Raw genomic sequence first — 16,158 nt, 5'->3', positions numbered from 1 at the left:
ATATATATATATATATATATATATATATATTGACCCATATACATTCATCTATACAAAAATGAAAACCATTGTCACAATAGAGGTTTTTTTTTTTTTTTTTTCCAATAAGAAAATTTATGATTTGGTTCTTAAAGCATTACCATCAAATCAAGCATCTTCTATATCTTCTCAATTTGTCTCCCACATTTTCTTTATATTTCAATATCACCCTCGCCTCAAATTACATTAGAAAATTACAATTAATCATACCTCTCTCTCAACAAATATTGACCAACTACTCACCACGTCCAATCAATTAAATAGACTAGATCATTTTCTCGAAAAATATATATATTTTTTCTCTTCATTCAATTATCATCGATGATCGAGTACACGTGTAGCCCGGGCCTCCATACTTAGTATTAAATGCTACTCTTTTTTGGTCGAAACTTAGTATTATATACTTGACGCCAAAAAGAAATCACCAAAAATATTAAATAATGGTCCGACTCAGCGAGATTCCACCAACGACAGCAAAAACGGCGTCGTGTCCCGCCTATCGTCGATTTCCCGGCAAATCAGAGATTCTCTCCTTCAGTTTCCCTAATCCGACGCGCAAGAAAGGAAATTAAAAAATAATAATAAAATAACAAAAAAATAATAAAAAAACGAATGGGAAACAACTGTTCGATGGACGTTGAGTTCGGTCGCGCGATCCACCGAGAAGACGCGATCCCGGCTTCGCTGCTCATCTTCGTACGCCAGAAGACGAAGCACGAATCTCCCGACCGAGAAGAAGAAGCGGCGGCGGCAGGCGGCAGGCGGCGGCGGGCGGCGGAGATCATTCGCGGCTTCTCTTTCCTTTCTTCACCGCGCTCGCTGCGGATCCACCGCCGCCACCGCTCGATGCGCTCGCCGAATCCACTCTGAGTTTGGTGGAGAGAGAGAGTGTGCGCGCGCGAGCGCGCGATGGCCGCGGCGGAGTACGGCGACCAGAGCCACCTGCTCAGGGGGCGGCGTCGGGGGATGACGCCGGGGAGGAGGAAGGCGATTTGGAGGCCCAGGGCGGCGGGGGGTCCGGCGGCGGGAGGGGAGGCCTCAGGGATCTGCTCAAGCATCTGGATCGCGGCCTCTCGGGCCGCCGCCATGGCTCCAAGCGGCTCGACAGGGACAGGGACAGGGACAGGGAGCGGGATTGGGACAGGGGTAGGGAGGGGGAGCATGCCTTGGCGAGGGACGAGGATCATCACTTCGACGGGGAAGGTGATGTTCTGGGCGATAGCGCGCCGCCCGAGTGGGCGATGCTGCTGATCGGTTGCCTCCTCGGCCTTGCAACGGGTCTCTTCGTTGCTGCCTTTAACAACGGGGTGAGTTGGATTTCCTTTTTTTTTTTTTTTGTCCTTTCTAGATCAAACTTTGGATCGATATGGTGCTGGTTTTCGCGTGCATGAGTTCTGGTTTTCGCGTGCTTATTCATTAGAAGCTTCGATTTAGTTGGTTGCTCTGTTTAATTGTATTGATCCACTCTGATCCGTTATCGGTTTTGGTTTAGATTATGAAGACGAGTAGGGCAAAAATAGTGAGTATGTTACTTAGGGTGCGTGGAGTTTTTTCCATATTGGGGGGATTCTCATTGGAACAAGGAAGTGCGCGTGTCATTTTTTGGTAGCTCTGCGACTCAGGGATACAAATACAATGCGTGCTGTTCTGTTTATCATTATTCACCCGTGGACCTCTGTTCTCATCGGATTTTGCTAAGCGTTACGGTTAATGCTTAATTAAGAGTTGCAGCTACTGGACTGTTGTCCTCTGTGTCATGTAAAGAGAGAAGTCCATGATGGAATGTGAATGATATTGCTTAACAAAATGGTGGAATCTTAACCCTTGAGGAAAATGTCAATTATTGAATGTCTTTTGATTACCAAACCGCAGTAATTGAAGCAAGCAAAAAGTTGACCATCAGTCTTGCCTTCCACAAATAACTTTTTCACTCAGTGAATAGAGACAGATGAAACCTGGTGAGACTTAACTGGTTTGTTTGTTTTGTTCGGTGAAAGCATAGTCATGTAGGCATTGGTCTGTTAATCCCTCTTTGATACTTGACCTAGGATTTTCCTACGTGGCAAGGCAGCAGCATAACTAGAACTCTTTTGAGTGAGAGATCTGCTGGGAATTATCATCAAACAACATTTGGATCTGAAGTTTATCTATCAGTTTGGGTTAGATTGGAGCTAGGCGTGGCCAGGCAATTATGAGGGCTGGGCACCTTGTATAGTTCAGTGGTGGGAATGGGTTTTAGTGAGACATAGTGTACTTCCTATCGATTGATTGGGGGGAACTCTTTTCTAATCAAGGGCTTCACTTCATGTTTATGGTAATCACTCTCTTCTTCGTGCTATTTATCTGTTATATCTTCATAGAAGAATCTTACTAAGGCAGTTGTCATGGCTTCTAAGCAGTTGCAGATGTAGGTTACATTTCCCATTTTCCTGTATTACTCGTAGTCTTGACTCTCATAGTGAATAAATGCTGTGTAATTGCTTGTGGTGAAGAAGATGTGTAGTCTCGTTGAGTGCTGTTGGACTTTTTATTTGCCACTTGAGAAATGTTCTCTTGGGTTCCATGTCATTTGTGGCATTGTCTCTCCGTTATTTTCATTTTATGTTTCTGATGACATATTTTACTTTAATTGGATGTCTTGAGATTTGACATCAGAGTGCATATGCAGGTGCATCTAATACATGAGTGGGCATGGGCAGGTACCCCAAACGAGGGTGCTGCTTGGCTTCGTCTACAGAGGTTAGCTGATACTTGGCATCGCATTCTTCTGATTCCTGTAACAGGCGGAGTTATTGTCGGGATGATGCATGGTTTGCTTGAAATATTGGATCAAATAAAGCAATCCATGTCTTCTCAAAGGCAGGGTTTTGATTTGCTTGCTGGAGTTTTTCCGGCAGTAAAAGCCATCCAGGCTGCTGTGACTTTGGGTACTGGTTGTTCTTTGGGTCCTGAAGGCCCTAGTGTAGATATTGGAAAGTCTTGTGCACATGGATTCTCAATAATGATGGAAAACAACAGAGAAAGGAAGATAGCTCTTGTTGCAGCGGGTGCTGCAGCTGGAATTTCTTCAGGTACTGAAGGCTTTTGAAAACCCACATTGAAAACATTCTGCGTGACTCGCTTCATTATTTTTGCTGGTCATAGTTTCTCTGAATCTGATTACCCACTATTTTGATAGCTGTATAAAACTTCTTTTCAGATGGGGGAATTTGTATCTTTCCATTCTTCACTTAGGAAGCTGAACGGCCGCATTTGCATTTTTGGAATTTAGCTATGGAGGCATATGATTTTCATAGATATCTCTGGATTGATGCCATGTAATAATTTATCAGGAACTAAATATAAAGGTATATGGTATTTATGTGGATTATAAGATTTAGTTCTTTGGGTGCGGGAATAATGTTCTATTTAGAGGAAGTCGGTTTTTAATAGCCATATTCTCTCAGGTAGCGTTGAGTGAATGTTATATTCATATTTACTGAATATGAGACAATGGCATCAGGTGAATTACTTAACGAAAGGACACTCAATTAGATCAGGCAGTGGTTGCATGCTTTGGTCTTTCTGTTTGAGCTGGGAATCTGAGAGTGGAGTTAGTGCTGATCTCTTGAATTTTTTTCATGTGAAATTTCTGGAAGGATCATCATGGCTATTCTCTTTAACTTTTAGGGAGGTATGCTGGTCACTGACGATAATTTTAAGTCTATACAGTCTCATGCTCCCTGCAGTGATTTATCATCTAGGTTTTTTTGCGAAATGTATTTCTCTGCCTTGCATTAATGTTCATCTCGTGTAAAATCATCCTGTTAGACCAACTTGTGTTTAGAAAAGTGAGAACCGGTTCCTGTTCTCCCCTTTGAATACCATCCATCCAAGTGATGAAGGCGATACATTTCATTGATTTTTGCTCTGAAATTTTTGTGTACTATTGTGAATCATTTGTGGTCTTTTTGCAGGTTTTAATGCTCCACTTGCTGGATCTTTCTTTGCAATCGAAACTGTTTTAAGGCCTCTTCGTGCAGAAAATTCTCCTCCCTTTACCACAGCGATGATAATATTGGCTTCAGTTATCTCCTCCACTGTATCAAATGTTTTACTTGGGACAGAGTCGGCTTTTACCGTGCCAGGATATGATCTGAAATCTGCTGCAGGTAATTTGTCCTTAGTTCTTCTGTCACTATCAGTGGATCTAATGCACCTGACTTCTCATTAGTTTTGCAGTTTATGATGTTAAAAGTCCTTGTGCTTGGTCAGGAGACTCCTCTTACTTGCTTACCTTCTGAGCTGAATGCATTACGACTTGTTTATGAATTACATGTGATGTTATCTTTAGTCTTGGAATTCTCTTCTCCTTTGAGCATGCCCTCTGCTTTTACCCTTACGGCATCCCCTCTATGGATGGGGACACTATCAGTTTTTGAAGTTGCTTTGTTTTGGTTCTTTGGCTAGTGGATTGGATGGGGTTAACTTGCACTTCAATTTTGGCATCTTTTGTACATATAAAGGCATATGGAACAAAATTTTAGCTGATTGGCAGTGGGCTAGACAAATAGAGCCTGTATCCTTTAAATCAAATTTATTCAAAATATAGTCCTTGCAGTCTCTTTTCCTTGCTTTTGATTTGCTTGTAGAGCTTTGGTAGGTTGTGCTTGAACGTGTTAATGCCAATACCACCTACACCTTGAATAGTTCCAGTCAAGGTTATATCTCAAATATTCGGTCCAGCGCAAGTGGTTTTGGATGTACTGGATGTTCTCATTAAAATAATCAATTTAAAGCAAAGTAATGTCTGGCAATGTATCAGTTTCTTGCAAATTATTGACTTGAAACTCTTTCGCCCTGGATCCCTCGGTAGATTCTGAATGATCTTCAGCCTTTGTTTGAAGCATACTTATACTTGCAAATAGTCACATGCCTTTGATTTGCATGCTGACAATTTGATTGTCTGTTTCTGTGTAAAGAGTAGTGATAAATAGTGGGCAATAATAGATGTAATGAACCACCAGATTTTCTGTTTATTTATGAATCCTTGATGTACTTTTTAAATGATATTTTGCAGAGCTCCCTCTGTACTTGATACTGGGAATGCTATGTGGTGTAGTAAGTGTTGCCTTCACCCGCTTGGTCAGTTGGTTTGCCAAATCATTTGAGTTTATAAGGGAAAAATTTGGCCTTCCTACTGTTGTTTGTCCTGCTTTGGGCGGTCTGGGAGCTGGGATCATAGCTCTTAAATATCCTGGAATTCTTTACTGGGGTTTTACAAATGTGGAGGAAATTTTACATACCGGGAAAAGTGCATCTGCACCTGGAATTTGGCTGCTGACACAACTAGTAGCCGCCAAAGTTATAGCTACAGCGTTATGTAAGGGTTCTGGTCTGGTAGGGGGCCTGTATGCACCAAGTTTGATGATTGGTGCTGCTGCTGGTGCCGTATTTGGAGGCTTCGCTGCTCGTATTGTTAACTCTGCCATTCCAGGCAATGCTGCTGTTGCCCAGCCACAGGCATATGCACTGGTATGTTTTCTTGCCGCAGTGGAATGTGTATCCACACCCCCCTTTCCTTCCCCCAACACCCCACTCGAATTCTCAAACCTGCCCTTCGGTTTGAGAGAAGTCTTGTGATTAACTCTTCTCTAGTCAAAACTGGTTCTCAAAAGCTTCAAAATATTGCTGCAGGTTGGCATGGCTGCTACATTAGCTTCTGTGTGTTCGGTGCCATTGACGTCAGTTTTACTTTTGTTCGAGCTGACTAAAGATTACAGGATATTGCTTCCACTCATGGTAATTCGTTTTTCTAATATTTGTTTTCATGGGGTGGTCTGCTGCTAGATCCATCATTTGTACCATATTTGCAGTGGAACATCGTCCAATTGTTTGTTTGTGTGTCATCACACATTTATGTTTTCAGGACAGGTAGCAACAAAATTTTCCTTGCTGATGTTCCTAAATCGTGCATATTTGCTACCTTTTTGGATATGTCATTGCAAAGACATTTCCTTGTGGAAGAGGATTCTATGTTGAAAACTGATAGTTGTCTCCCCTAACAAAATATATTTCCACCAGAACTAGTTCCCCACCCTCCATTTTTGAGAGATTAAAAAGGCACACAATGTCTGTGCCACCGGGCCATGAATCATACTCTTGAGGGCTCCTCCTCGAACACCATGCCCATCCTTCAGATTAAACGGCTGTTTTGTTTCCCCATATCTCTTGTGGAATGACCTTTCCTGATTCAACCATGTTCTCTAGGGGTACTAGCGGCTGACCTTAATTTGATGTAAAATGCAAATGGCTCTAACCTTTTTCCTGCTAGTCATATGCTGTCCAGACGTAATATGCCTGAAACAGTGGCCTGTCAACTACTCTGGCATTAACATCTTTTGTTGTACATCTTTAGTGGCTTTGATTGCCAGTTAACTGTTCACCACGATACAACCTTGGAATGTTTGTCGCACTTGTTTCTGCTTCATATTGCTCAGCATCAAGCCCAGTCAGTTTAATGGTGATTTGTGATTCATAGTGAAATCTATACTTAAGTCTGGTGTATTGATTTTGTTCCTAACAAATTTAGGGAGCTGTCGGATTAGCAATATGGGTGCCCTCTGTGACAAACCAAGCCAAGGAGACTGAGGCATCTGATGCACGAACTCCACGAAGAGGCTATTCTTATCTTTCACATGCCGAAGACAATAGTGATGCTGAGTGGAGGCATACTGAAGGGCATGGTCTAGAACTACTTCCCATTGATGCTCAATGTGAAGTGGATAACGAAGATATTCTTTTGGCAGATCTTAAGGTATTTGTGATTATTGTTTATTGAGGTTCAAATGCTCTCGATTAATTTTCTGGCCTGCGACATTTACCCTACTATTTCTTATTTGGCTTTCTATGTTGCACTCCAGGTATCTCGGGCAATGTCAAAAAAGTATGTGAAGGTTTCTCCTGCCACGACCTTGAAGGATGCCAGTAAATGCATGCTTGATAGCAAGCAAAATTGTGTGATTGTGGTTGACAAGGAAAATCTGCTCGAAGGGGTATTAACATATGGTGACATAAGACGTTATTTATCCAAAACACCTACAGATGCTTTGACTGGTGACGCTGCATTAAAGGATGTATGTGGTTACACAAAGCTTCTCTTTCTTACTGTATATTTATTATTTCTCTCAGATGTCAAGTCATTCTGTAGTTATTGATGAACTCTGCACCAGAATTCCTTTTTCCTTTTTATTTTTTTGACCAATTGAAGCGTGGGATTCCTAAACTTAATGCCCCCGCCTTCCACCCCCAACCCCACCACCCCAAAAAGACCTTTTGGCGGACTGCCAAGGGTCAATAATCAAGATCCCTTGTCTGATTATTGGGATTGTAACTTTTACAGGCAAATACTACTCTCGTTTCTTCCATATGTACAAGGAAGATAACTTATCGTGGCCAAGAGCGTGGACTTCTAACGTGCTACCCAGACACTGATTTAGAAACGGCAAAAGAGGTGATGGAGGCAAAGGGGATCAAGCAATTGCCTGTGGTAAAGCGTGGTGGAGATCCTCCAAAAGGACGAAGGAGAAGAATTGTAGCTATCCTTCACTATGATTCAATACAGGCCATTCTCAGGTTTTTACCATTTTCACTATTTTAATGTTGTTGGGAATTTTCTTCTGCTCTTGATTGTCTAAGTAAGGACTCTCATTTCATGGGATATTTTCTAGTTGCTAGGCTCCTGAAACATAGATCTATTGAAAAGAATGGCTGCTTTGAAAGTATAAGGGTAGCTTTAATGCAAATGGAAAAATCCTAAATGTTTCTTTAGCATATCTTAGACCACATCACTTACGAATGAATGGTATTCTGCAAATTTCTTGAGTTAGGAGATTCTGGTGAAATGGTTGGTTGTATGTATCTTGGCAGATGGTTCACGCTACTGTGCTTAACAAGGTTAGTTTATTTTCCGTTGAGACTGTCACGGTGTGTGAAGAAGTAAATCTTTGACCAAAAAGAAGAAGTAATCACCGGCAATGTGGCATGTCTGTGACCTTTCTTCGAATTGTTGCTACTCTCTTAGGAGCCTCCATTCAATTCATAATTACTGATTTGCTCCTGACAAATATGAGAAAGAAAAGAAAGGAGTTGAAATCCTGTGCCTGTCAACGTTAATTGCTTTGTGAGCTTATCACGAGTCTTGTTTGCTATCAGAATTGCTTGTTACTCCATTTCGCACTGTGGCTCATCATGCATGCTCATGCTTTCATAATGTAAATGGTGATCTCTGTGAAGTTTCTTCTTAATAGACAGAATTTTGCATATGACTTTTGCTTCATGACATGAAGGCTGACATTCCCATGTTGATGCAGAGATGAAATAAAGCACCGAAAAGATGTAAATCAACGCAGAATAGAAAGCAATCTTGAAGACTCGATTTCAAACTCCCATTAAAGAGGCGACTTATTTGAAGAACCTTTTCTTCCCTCTGCGGCCAAACTGCCAGCAATTTTTAATGTGTCTGCTGAAAGTTTGCCTTGTCCAGATTGTGATACGGTCTGCGGAGTCGGTCGGCAATAGAACCGTGTTGGCAGGGGCTGTCTGGCTCCGAGGATTCTTTGATCGAAACAGCCAACAAAAGATGCATCTTTGTATTTGACTAGAATTCATCTTGCGATTTTTTTTTCATTTTTATATACAGCTCACTCCTGGTCCTTCATCGATGGACAAATGTGGTGGGTCGATGAAAGAAATAGTCGCATGAAAGGAGATATGTACCCAATAGTGTAGGAAAGTAAATTCCCTGCGTCCTACAAAGTGTCATTTTCCTCTCAAACCTGATAATCTACGCAATGAATCAATTAAAGTAGTGTGAAGTGCTGGATGCATTTTTTTTATACCCCTCGTCCACAGGGACTGGATGATTCATGTTGCCTCGTTTAGAGATGTTAAGCTGAATGAACATGGTGAACTTTTGTCTGGTTGCTACACCATTACAATTCTTTCCTATTGAATACAATATGCGCACATCGAGCCTACGTTTTGCATCCCAGAAGCAGATCAATGTTCTTTTCCCCTTCAAACCTTGATGAACTGGACATATGACTCAGCATGGCTTTGGTAGCATATTCTTAGACAACGAGGCTTCAAATTAGCAACTACCATGTTACATGAATTTGAGCTGCGCGCATCACTGAACGGGAAATGGAGAGTACTATATTGTCAAAACCAGGAAGAACGTCAAACTCAGAACTTGAGAAGTTAAACAAACAAAACAAAAATATGTATCGCTATTGAAAAGCTATATATATTATCAGGTGATGTTTCTTCTCTTTAAGCAAAAACAAAAAGGGTGAAATTTACATCTGAGGTCCAAGCGGCAGTCTACTCATAATATGCTGATAAACCGAGGAGTTGTTAGACAAGTTTGGACCAGGCTCAGACATTGGCTCAGCCTTTGGTTCTCCTTTCGGTAACATGAATCCCATTTCATGTACTTGGTGCTGCTGAGCCAGAAATGGATGAACAGGCAACATCGGAAGATTGCCCTGGCCAGGACCCATCCCAGCCATTGCAAAATTCGCCAGTCTGGGTGGATTCATTGCGAAGGAAAATCCGGGACCAGGGCCTAGTTGCTGTCTTCCAGGTAGGCTAAACGAACCCAATGACCCGGGCCCCTCATACCTCCCCATCATGCTATGGACTTGTGAGGGCTCCGGCCTATGGACCTGAGTCTGAACTGCAGAGGTGGTGCACTGGGTTGGTATAGCGCTTGATGCGCCAGAGTTGACATGGCTGCTATTCCGAGCAGCAGGAACATCATGATTATGCTTCCCTTCATACGTAGTAATTACTGACTTAAGGTCATGTGACGCCCTCTCTACGTGCTTCCTAACCGTGCAGCCAGGACTTGTGCACTTGTAGTAACTCCTGCATCGAAACCAAAGGTCTTCAGTTTCAAGCTTTGCAATGGGAACTTTTGGAGAAAATAGAAATAAGAAAATCTCACGACATATGGTCATTTACTATGTACTCCACTCTTACAGAGACAACTTTTCTCGCTTAGCTTTGGATGTTATTGCAATCTACAACAAGAAAATTTCAATTTCAAATGGGAGATGAAAATGACAGTGACCTTGGGTTCGGGTTTCCCTTCACAACTTTCTGTCCATACTTGCGCCAGCGATAACCATCGTCAAGAATATCTACCTCACTGGTCGTCTGGACCACAACTCTCGGCTCACGAATGGCTCTTGAAGCCCCACTCATATCAGTTGCATAGGCTTCAATTTTCCTGAAGAACCACGGAATGAAGAGACGCTCAGATTCTCTAATGTCTAAAGAAAGGAAAAAGAGACCAAAAGACATGCGGAAAACAGGGAGAAATTAATACCTTCTCTTTGAATCAGATTCATCTTCTTCTCCATCATAAGCCAAAGATACACTACCGTGCGTCTGCTGCTCATCATCACATTCATCATTTGAAAAAGTAGAGGACGCATCCACCTGATCCCCTGATTCCAATTGATTACCACCATTCTGTGCCTGTAAAGAGGTCGGAGCATTGCTAAATTCGGGGCCATCAGATGGTGATGATGTGACCTCAAGGTTATCCTGCCTCCACTCTGATCCTCCCATACCAGCAGTTTTCTGCATATTAGCCCAAGCAGGATCAGTGTCCGTAGCATTCTGCAAGCCCATCTGTTCTGGATTGTCCAACTGCATGTCACCAAAGGGATTAGCTCCCCCAATGACAGATCGGCGGTTCGGTGGAGGTTTCGGGTGATTGTGGGCCCCCTTGTAGATGATTTCTGTAATATGGCCCTCATGAGATCGTTCCACCTTCTTTTTTACTTGACAGCTGGGATGAGTGCACTTGTAATAACTTCTTGGATACTCGCTTCCCTTGACTTGTTTCTGTCCATATTTTCTCCAGTTATATCCATCTTCAGAAGGGCTGCCACCATTAACACCTACCAAGGAATCTCCGCTGATTCTTTGGTCTCCTTCATCATCCTGTTGCTCGTCCAGCGGCGGAGAATGTTCAGGATCACCAGTAACAGTACTGAAGTTCCTTTGATCAGATGGCACCCCATCATGACCAGCAACATTTTCTGCTGATGACCTGGAAAAGTCTCCCTGAAATTGGAAGCCACTTCCATTCTGGGATTGCAATTTGGTTGCTTCCACATTACGAGATTGGACAGAATTTTCTGACTGAACTGAAACCTCGATTCTGTGGTAAGACTGCTGAGGAAATGTAGCTTGATTCATCTGCATGTTGAAAGTACAAGACATAGACTAAGTAACAGAAATAACAGTCACCAAATTGTTGCCCATCTTTCAAAGAAATCAAGAAACTAAGCTTAGAAATTCACACGTCTGATAATTAGCTTGAGACATATTACTTGAAAATCATATATTTCAAGTATCTAAGAAAGAAGATAATTACTTTGCTCCCAGCACCAAAAAAGGACGAACTCGACTCCCCAAGAGGCTTGAAAGCAAAGGATGAAGAACTGTTCTCCTCAAATGGGTTATCTTTACTTGTATTTGCATCTAACATCAACCCGGAGCTCCTGCTATTATTGTTATGAATGAAAGGGAACTTTCCTGTGGTTGGAGAGGGCTGAGCCTGCCAAAGGCAGAAGGCAATGTCTCAAACTTGAGAAACCAAATTTTGCATAAGTGAAGACATTACAACTTACAAGCGCATTAACAACCACACACTACTTCAAGAACCCACCCACAGAATATATAATTTTACCGATCTCCTTTATCACACACTTGATAAGTCCATATAAACACACACCATCCAATCTCAACCTTCAAAAGACAGCCCAACAGCAACAGAATCATCAACCTCAAGCTTACCAGCGTATTCGAGAGGAAAACTGGGGAATCGAGAAGTGTTGTAGGACTTAGACCAGGAGGGATCGTCAAATAAGGAGACCGAACATCAGGATTCGACGATAGATCAGCAGATCTAATTCCCTCTGTATTTAATCTTGGGGCGTTAAACCCAGCTCGGGCTGCCAACCTTTCCCCAAGACATCCACGCGAATACCCTTTCTGCTCGACAGCCAAGCGAGATTCACTGGAGTGGTCACCACCACTAGGACCGACTCGTTTTGTGTCCTTGTTTTCAAAGTTTCCCATCGTCACCCTCTCTTGAGATCCTAGAAAAAGCCCCCCTGTCTTATTGTTTCCAGAAGCTTCCAGTCCTGACCTCAAACCAATGTCATCACCAAGCATCGCGGTGAAAAAGGTTCTTGGGCTTGGACTGGGAGGCACCCAATCACCAATCACGGCAACATTATCATCTGCCCCACTCATGATGTAGCTAACCCTTAGCTCAAAGTGAGGATAGACGGAAAACTATCGCGGTGTTGTAGAATGTTCTGAAAAATATGAACCATACAAGAAACATAGGAGATGTAAGAATAGGTACGGCCATATTGAGCTGCAGCTTGAATAAACGCATGAAACATGTTTCTACTGAAATTCGACAGGGATAAAGGGGAACCATGAGATAAAGTTTCCTTTGAGAATTGCTCAAATCAAGCAGGTATTACACAGAAGAGTACAAAGTATATCCAATCAACTGCTCGGTATATTTTGAATCAAATCAATTCCAAGAATCTGAGAAGCAAAGCAGCTCCTCCAAAAAGAAATTCGAGATCAGGAAATGATCTGTAAGCAGAACACATTATCACATGGAAAAACAGAAAGACAAGAAATTTACATTCTTTTGGGTTGTCCTTTTGCACAATCAACTCTGTCAACGATGCTGCTCTGTACACTTAAAAACAATTGGACCCAGAAAAACCCACAAGCTAGCGAAAAGACTCCAGATTTTCTGACAGGAAATCATGGATCGTATTCCGAAATTGGCCAAGATCCGTCGATGACAAAACGAGATTAACAGACATCGCGATCTAAAAATAGGGAAACCAAAACATTCCACAATGTGGAAACGTGCCTGTCCGCTTCCAGTCGACAGGAAAAGAAAAACCAAGACGGCAAAATCACACCTTTCCAACAAAATTTTTTTATCAACACATGGCCCAGAAATGCATACAAAGAGAGTGAGGTACGAAACGCAAGAAATTTTCCCAAAATTTCAGAATCAAAAGAAGGTAAAGATAACAAAACCCAACGACGAAAAAAAGAGAGAAGAAGAGAAAAAGCAAAGACAAGGGGCGTGAAACTCCATTATTGGAAATGATTACCTGCTTGATTGTGGAGTCAATGCTACGATGATTTCAACAAGGACCTGCCCAGCAGCAAACGCCACCACCTCCTCCTGAAATGCCCAAAAATTAAAAAATTCAGCCTACCCTTTTCTCCAAAATCCTCTCTTTCTTTTCCACGGCTCCTGTCCTGTCCCTTCTCTTAATTCAGCTCAATGGGAACACCCACTTCGTTTCTGGGTGTCTGGAAAAAAACGAGGTTAAAAACAAAAACGCCCCCCCACTTCTTTAACCCCTCTCTCCTGTCTCTCTCTCCTCTCTCTCTCTCTCTCTCTCTGCGTCAAAATGACATGATTGTGTCCTTTGAGGAATTTGAAGGGGGAAAAACCAATATTGTCTTTATATGAAAAGAAGGAAAAGGGGGAGGATGGGATGTGTAAAAATGAGAGTGGTGGACCTGGAGGGGAAATGGGGTTGGAATCTTTGGAGAGACAGGGAGAGATGGTGAGGGAGAGAAACCAAAAAAAAGAGAGGCTTGCACTGTTGCCCACACACAGGCACAGCATGTATTATTTTAAATTTTCCCCATTTATTCAAGGAAAATCATTTATTACTGTCTTGTTTTCTGGTCAGGTTATTTATTACCTTCTGTTATTTTGAAATTCTTTTCTCTCTTCTGTGTGCAAATCTTGATTTTCTTCCCTCCCCAGAAGGCCTTCCGAGGTTTTTTCCTGAGGGCCAAAATGCCCTCTTTGCCCCCAAGTAGGCTGACAAATCACGGCACAATACCTGTTGCTGGGGCTGCTGTGCAGGGGCAATGTTGTCCTGCAAAAGAGAATATGACCGGCCCGGATTGAGCACTAAATATTGGGGGGGAAATAGAATTTTCCTTTCTTTAACATCTTCTGGAAAACATGGAATAGCAAAAACATATTTTAAGCTGGGCTGTCACCTTATGAGCCGAACATCTGCAATCTCTCTCTACCCTTTAAAAAGGCAAAGGATCTTAAAACCGTCTACAGAGATTTTTGGGTTGATTCCAGATCATATTATTTAATTATCTTTTTTCTCCCCCTACTTTTTAACCTCCCTTTTTTCTGTGTAATATCACAATTTCCACACTCTCAATGATAACTCTTCCTGGAAACTATAAACAATCCAATTTTTTTTCGTTAAAAACTCAATTTTCATTAATCAATTATTTTGCAAATCTAATATAGGTCCGTGTTGAAAACTCATTTGATCGAATAAGTAGCTTATGTTGGAATTGAGAAATTCTATGGCTCGAATCTTTAGTATTCTCTTATTTATTATCTGTGTTTACTATTTAGGCATAATACTATCACTCATTGTTACTAAAAAATTCAAAGAAACCTTAGAAACAGAAGAAAAGGGGGAAGGCGAGGAAGAAATAGAAATAACTTTCGAAACAAAGGGGACTAAACAGGAACAAGAGGGATCCACCGAAGAAGATCTTGGAAAATTCATTTTTCCATGGGCAATATCCCTAATACATGACTCGCCCAAAGCAAGCTTAAACAGCTGTCTCAAATTTTTCCAGCAATTACCCATTATCTAACACCGCACGTAGAATATATACACATCGCCCTACGAAGAATATCAATTAATTTCTTCGATTTTGTTTAAAGTTAAGAAATAATAAATAATTAGTGCCCTTTGCTCATTGCATTGAAAAAAACGGGGACACAATATTGATCGGACCAGCTAACGATGCTAAAAATTTACACGCAATGGCTTCTATAAGCAGAGCACCCACAACCCAACAAAAACAAAATGGATCTGGTTTGAGAATTCGGGTTTGGTTTTTCGATTTAAGAAGGACGTTGACGAAGATTTTGCAGATTGTACAGGGACCAAATCTCGATTGCGTGCAAATGAGGGGCGGAAATATGAATAAATAAAAAGAATGCTGAGGACCAATCGCCAAGGGGAACACGCGTCAGGGACAAGAAGGTACATTCCGTTTCAAGACGGCTAAAGAAAGCATCGGAAGGAAGGAGAAGAAGAAGATCGGAGCTTCCAATGGACACGACTGGAGATATGCTTTGCAGTTGCTGGCTACGCAACCCAACCTGCCAATTGGCCCCTTTCATATATCATTATTATTGTACAAGACCTTGTTTCATCTCTTTTCATCTTCTTCTTCTCTTTTTTTGTAAAAAATTTCCTCACGAATCTCGTTGACGAATACTCTCAAAATTGAAAGAACGTGTAGAAGATCCACATGCCATGAACAAACAAAAGAAAAGTTATAAATCGATGCTTTGTGACACACAAGATCGTTGTAGTCGACTCGAAAATGTCAATTTGGTGAGCTTGATTCTTTGTCGGCCTAGCATCTCGGGTTTATGTTTTTAAAAAATAATTCCACACGAACCACTCAATGTGGATACAAATGAAGCATCTCTAATTAGGGCGATTTGGACACAGGATTTGTTGATACATAATCTAGTCAAAAAGAAAAAGAAAGATAAATTTATATTAGGTTTTTGCCTAACAACTAATGCAACGACGTTCGAATTAAAAAAGATAATTTTTTATTTAATTTTTTAAGAGCTAGGGTTTTTCTATGGAGGGAAGGGAACCAAGGGGAAGCACGGAGGATCGTCCAGCTCGCGCAGGCGAGAGACGCTAAGTTGAAAAGGACAACAAAAGCGGTGCTCATTTTTAAACCCATTTGTTTGGCACCTTCTGAAATTTTTCGGTTTATTATTTTATTCTTTATAATATGCTTTTCTTTTTCTTTTCTTTTCTTTTTTATTTTCCTTCCTTTCAAAAAGGACAGGTTGATTGATAATGATTTGCTATCTCTAAAAATATATTCTTTGAAGAGATTGGGATCGAATTCTAGGCTAAAAGCCTATTCATGCCCTCTTTTCCATTATCTTCCTCTTTTCTTTTTCTTTTTTTCTTTTAGTTATACTTT

The 16,158-nt window shown here is 41.5% G+C and overlaps 2 protein-coding genes across 4 annotated transcripts; one reads left to right on the top strand and one right to left on the bottom strand.

Moving 5' to 3' along the window:
• The first annotated feature begins 1,165 nt into the window (after positions 1-1,165).
• LOC104449066 (chloride channel protein CLC-f) lies at positions 1,166-8,914 on the top strand. Its single transcript, XM_010063080.3, has 9 exons — positions 1,166-1,346; positions 2,708-3,110; positions 3,996-4,190; positions 5,099-5,553; positions 5,716-5,820; positions 6,611-6,835; positions 6,942-7,154; positions 7,421-7,653; positions 8,391-8,914. The coding sequence occupies exons 1-9, from the start codon at positions 1,281-1,283 to the stop codon at positions 8,470-8,472; spliced, it is 1,977 nt and encodes a 658-aa protein (XP_010061382.2). The 5' UTR covers positions 1,166-1,280; the 3' UTR covers positions 8,473-8,914.
• A 298-nt stretch (positions 8,915-9,212) lies between these two features.
• On the bottom strand, positions 9,213-13,728 carry LOC104449064 (probable WRKY transcription factor 2). 3 transcript variants are annotated; one of them, XM_039315841.1, is made up of 6 exons: positions 13,251-13,728; positions 11,893-12,433; positions 11,471-11,653; positions 10,412-11,292; positions 10,154-10,312; positions 9,213-9,948 (listed from the first exon to the last, which is right to left on the bottom strand). In XM_039315841.1, exons 2-6 carry the CDS (start codon positions 12,352-12,354, stop codon positions 9,378-9,380), a joined length of 2,256 nt encoding a protein of 751 aa, XP_039171775.1. In that variant the 5' UTR covers positions 12,355-12,433; positions 13,251-13,728; the 3' UTR covers positions 9,213-9,377. The 3 variants fall into 3 exon arrangements, with proteins under 3 accessions (XP_039171775.1, XP_010061379.2, XP_010061380.2); XM_010063077.3 differs by having other exon boundaries at positions 11,893-12,419; XM_010063078.3 differs by lacking the exon at positions 13,251-13,728 and adding an exon at positions 12,764-13,211 and having other exon boundaries at positions 11,893-12,419.
• Between the last annotated feature and the right edge of the window lie 2,430 nt (positions 13,729-16,158).

This window comes from Eucalyptus grandis, chromosome 6 (genome assembly GCF_016545825.1).
Source record: "Eucalyptus grandis isolate ANBG69807.140 chromosome 6, ASM1654582v1, whole genome shotgun sequence".
In the NCBI taxonomy this organism is placed as follows: domain Eukaryota; kingdom Viridiplantae; phylum Streptophyta; class Magnoliopsida; order Myrtales; family Myrtaceae; genus Eucalyptus; species Eucalyptus grandis.
This window is presented reverse-complemented; position numbering and strand designations above follow the sequence as displayed.

Bases quoted from the DNA above. Each gene is read 5' to 3' on its own strand.
- LOC104449066 (XM_010063080.3), top strand. From the start codon at position 1,281: ATGCTGCTGATCGGTTGCCTCCTCGGCCTTGCAACGGGTCTCTTCGTT. The intron at 4,191-5,098 runs GTAATTTGTCCT...GATATTTTGCAG, and splicing joins TGATCTGAAATCTGCTGCAG to AGCTCCCTCTGTACTTGATA. The intron at 7,155-7,420 runs GTATGTGGTTAC...TAACTTTTACAG, and splicing joins GTGACGCTGCATTAAAGGAT to GCAAATACTACTCTCGTTTC.
- LOC104449064 (XM_039315841.1), bottom strand. From the start codon at position 12,354: ATGAGTGGGGCAGATGATAATGTTGCCGTGATTGGTGATTGGGTGCCT. The intron at 11,654-11,892 runs GTAAGCTTGAGG...TGCCTTTGGCAG, and splicing joins TTTTCCTCTCGAATACGCTG to GCTCAGCCCTCTCCAACCAC. The intron at 11,293-11,470 runs GTAATTATCTTC...TTCAACATGCAG, and splicing joins TTTTTGGTGCTGGGAGCAAA to ATGAATCAAGCTACATTTCC.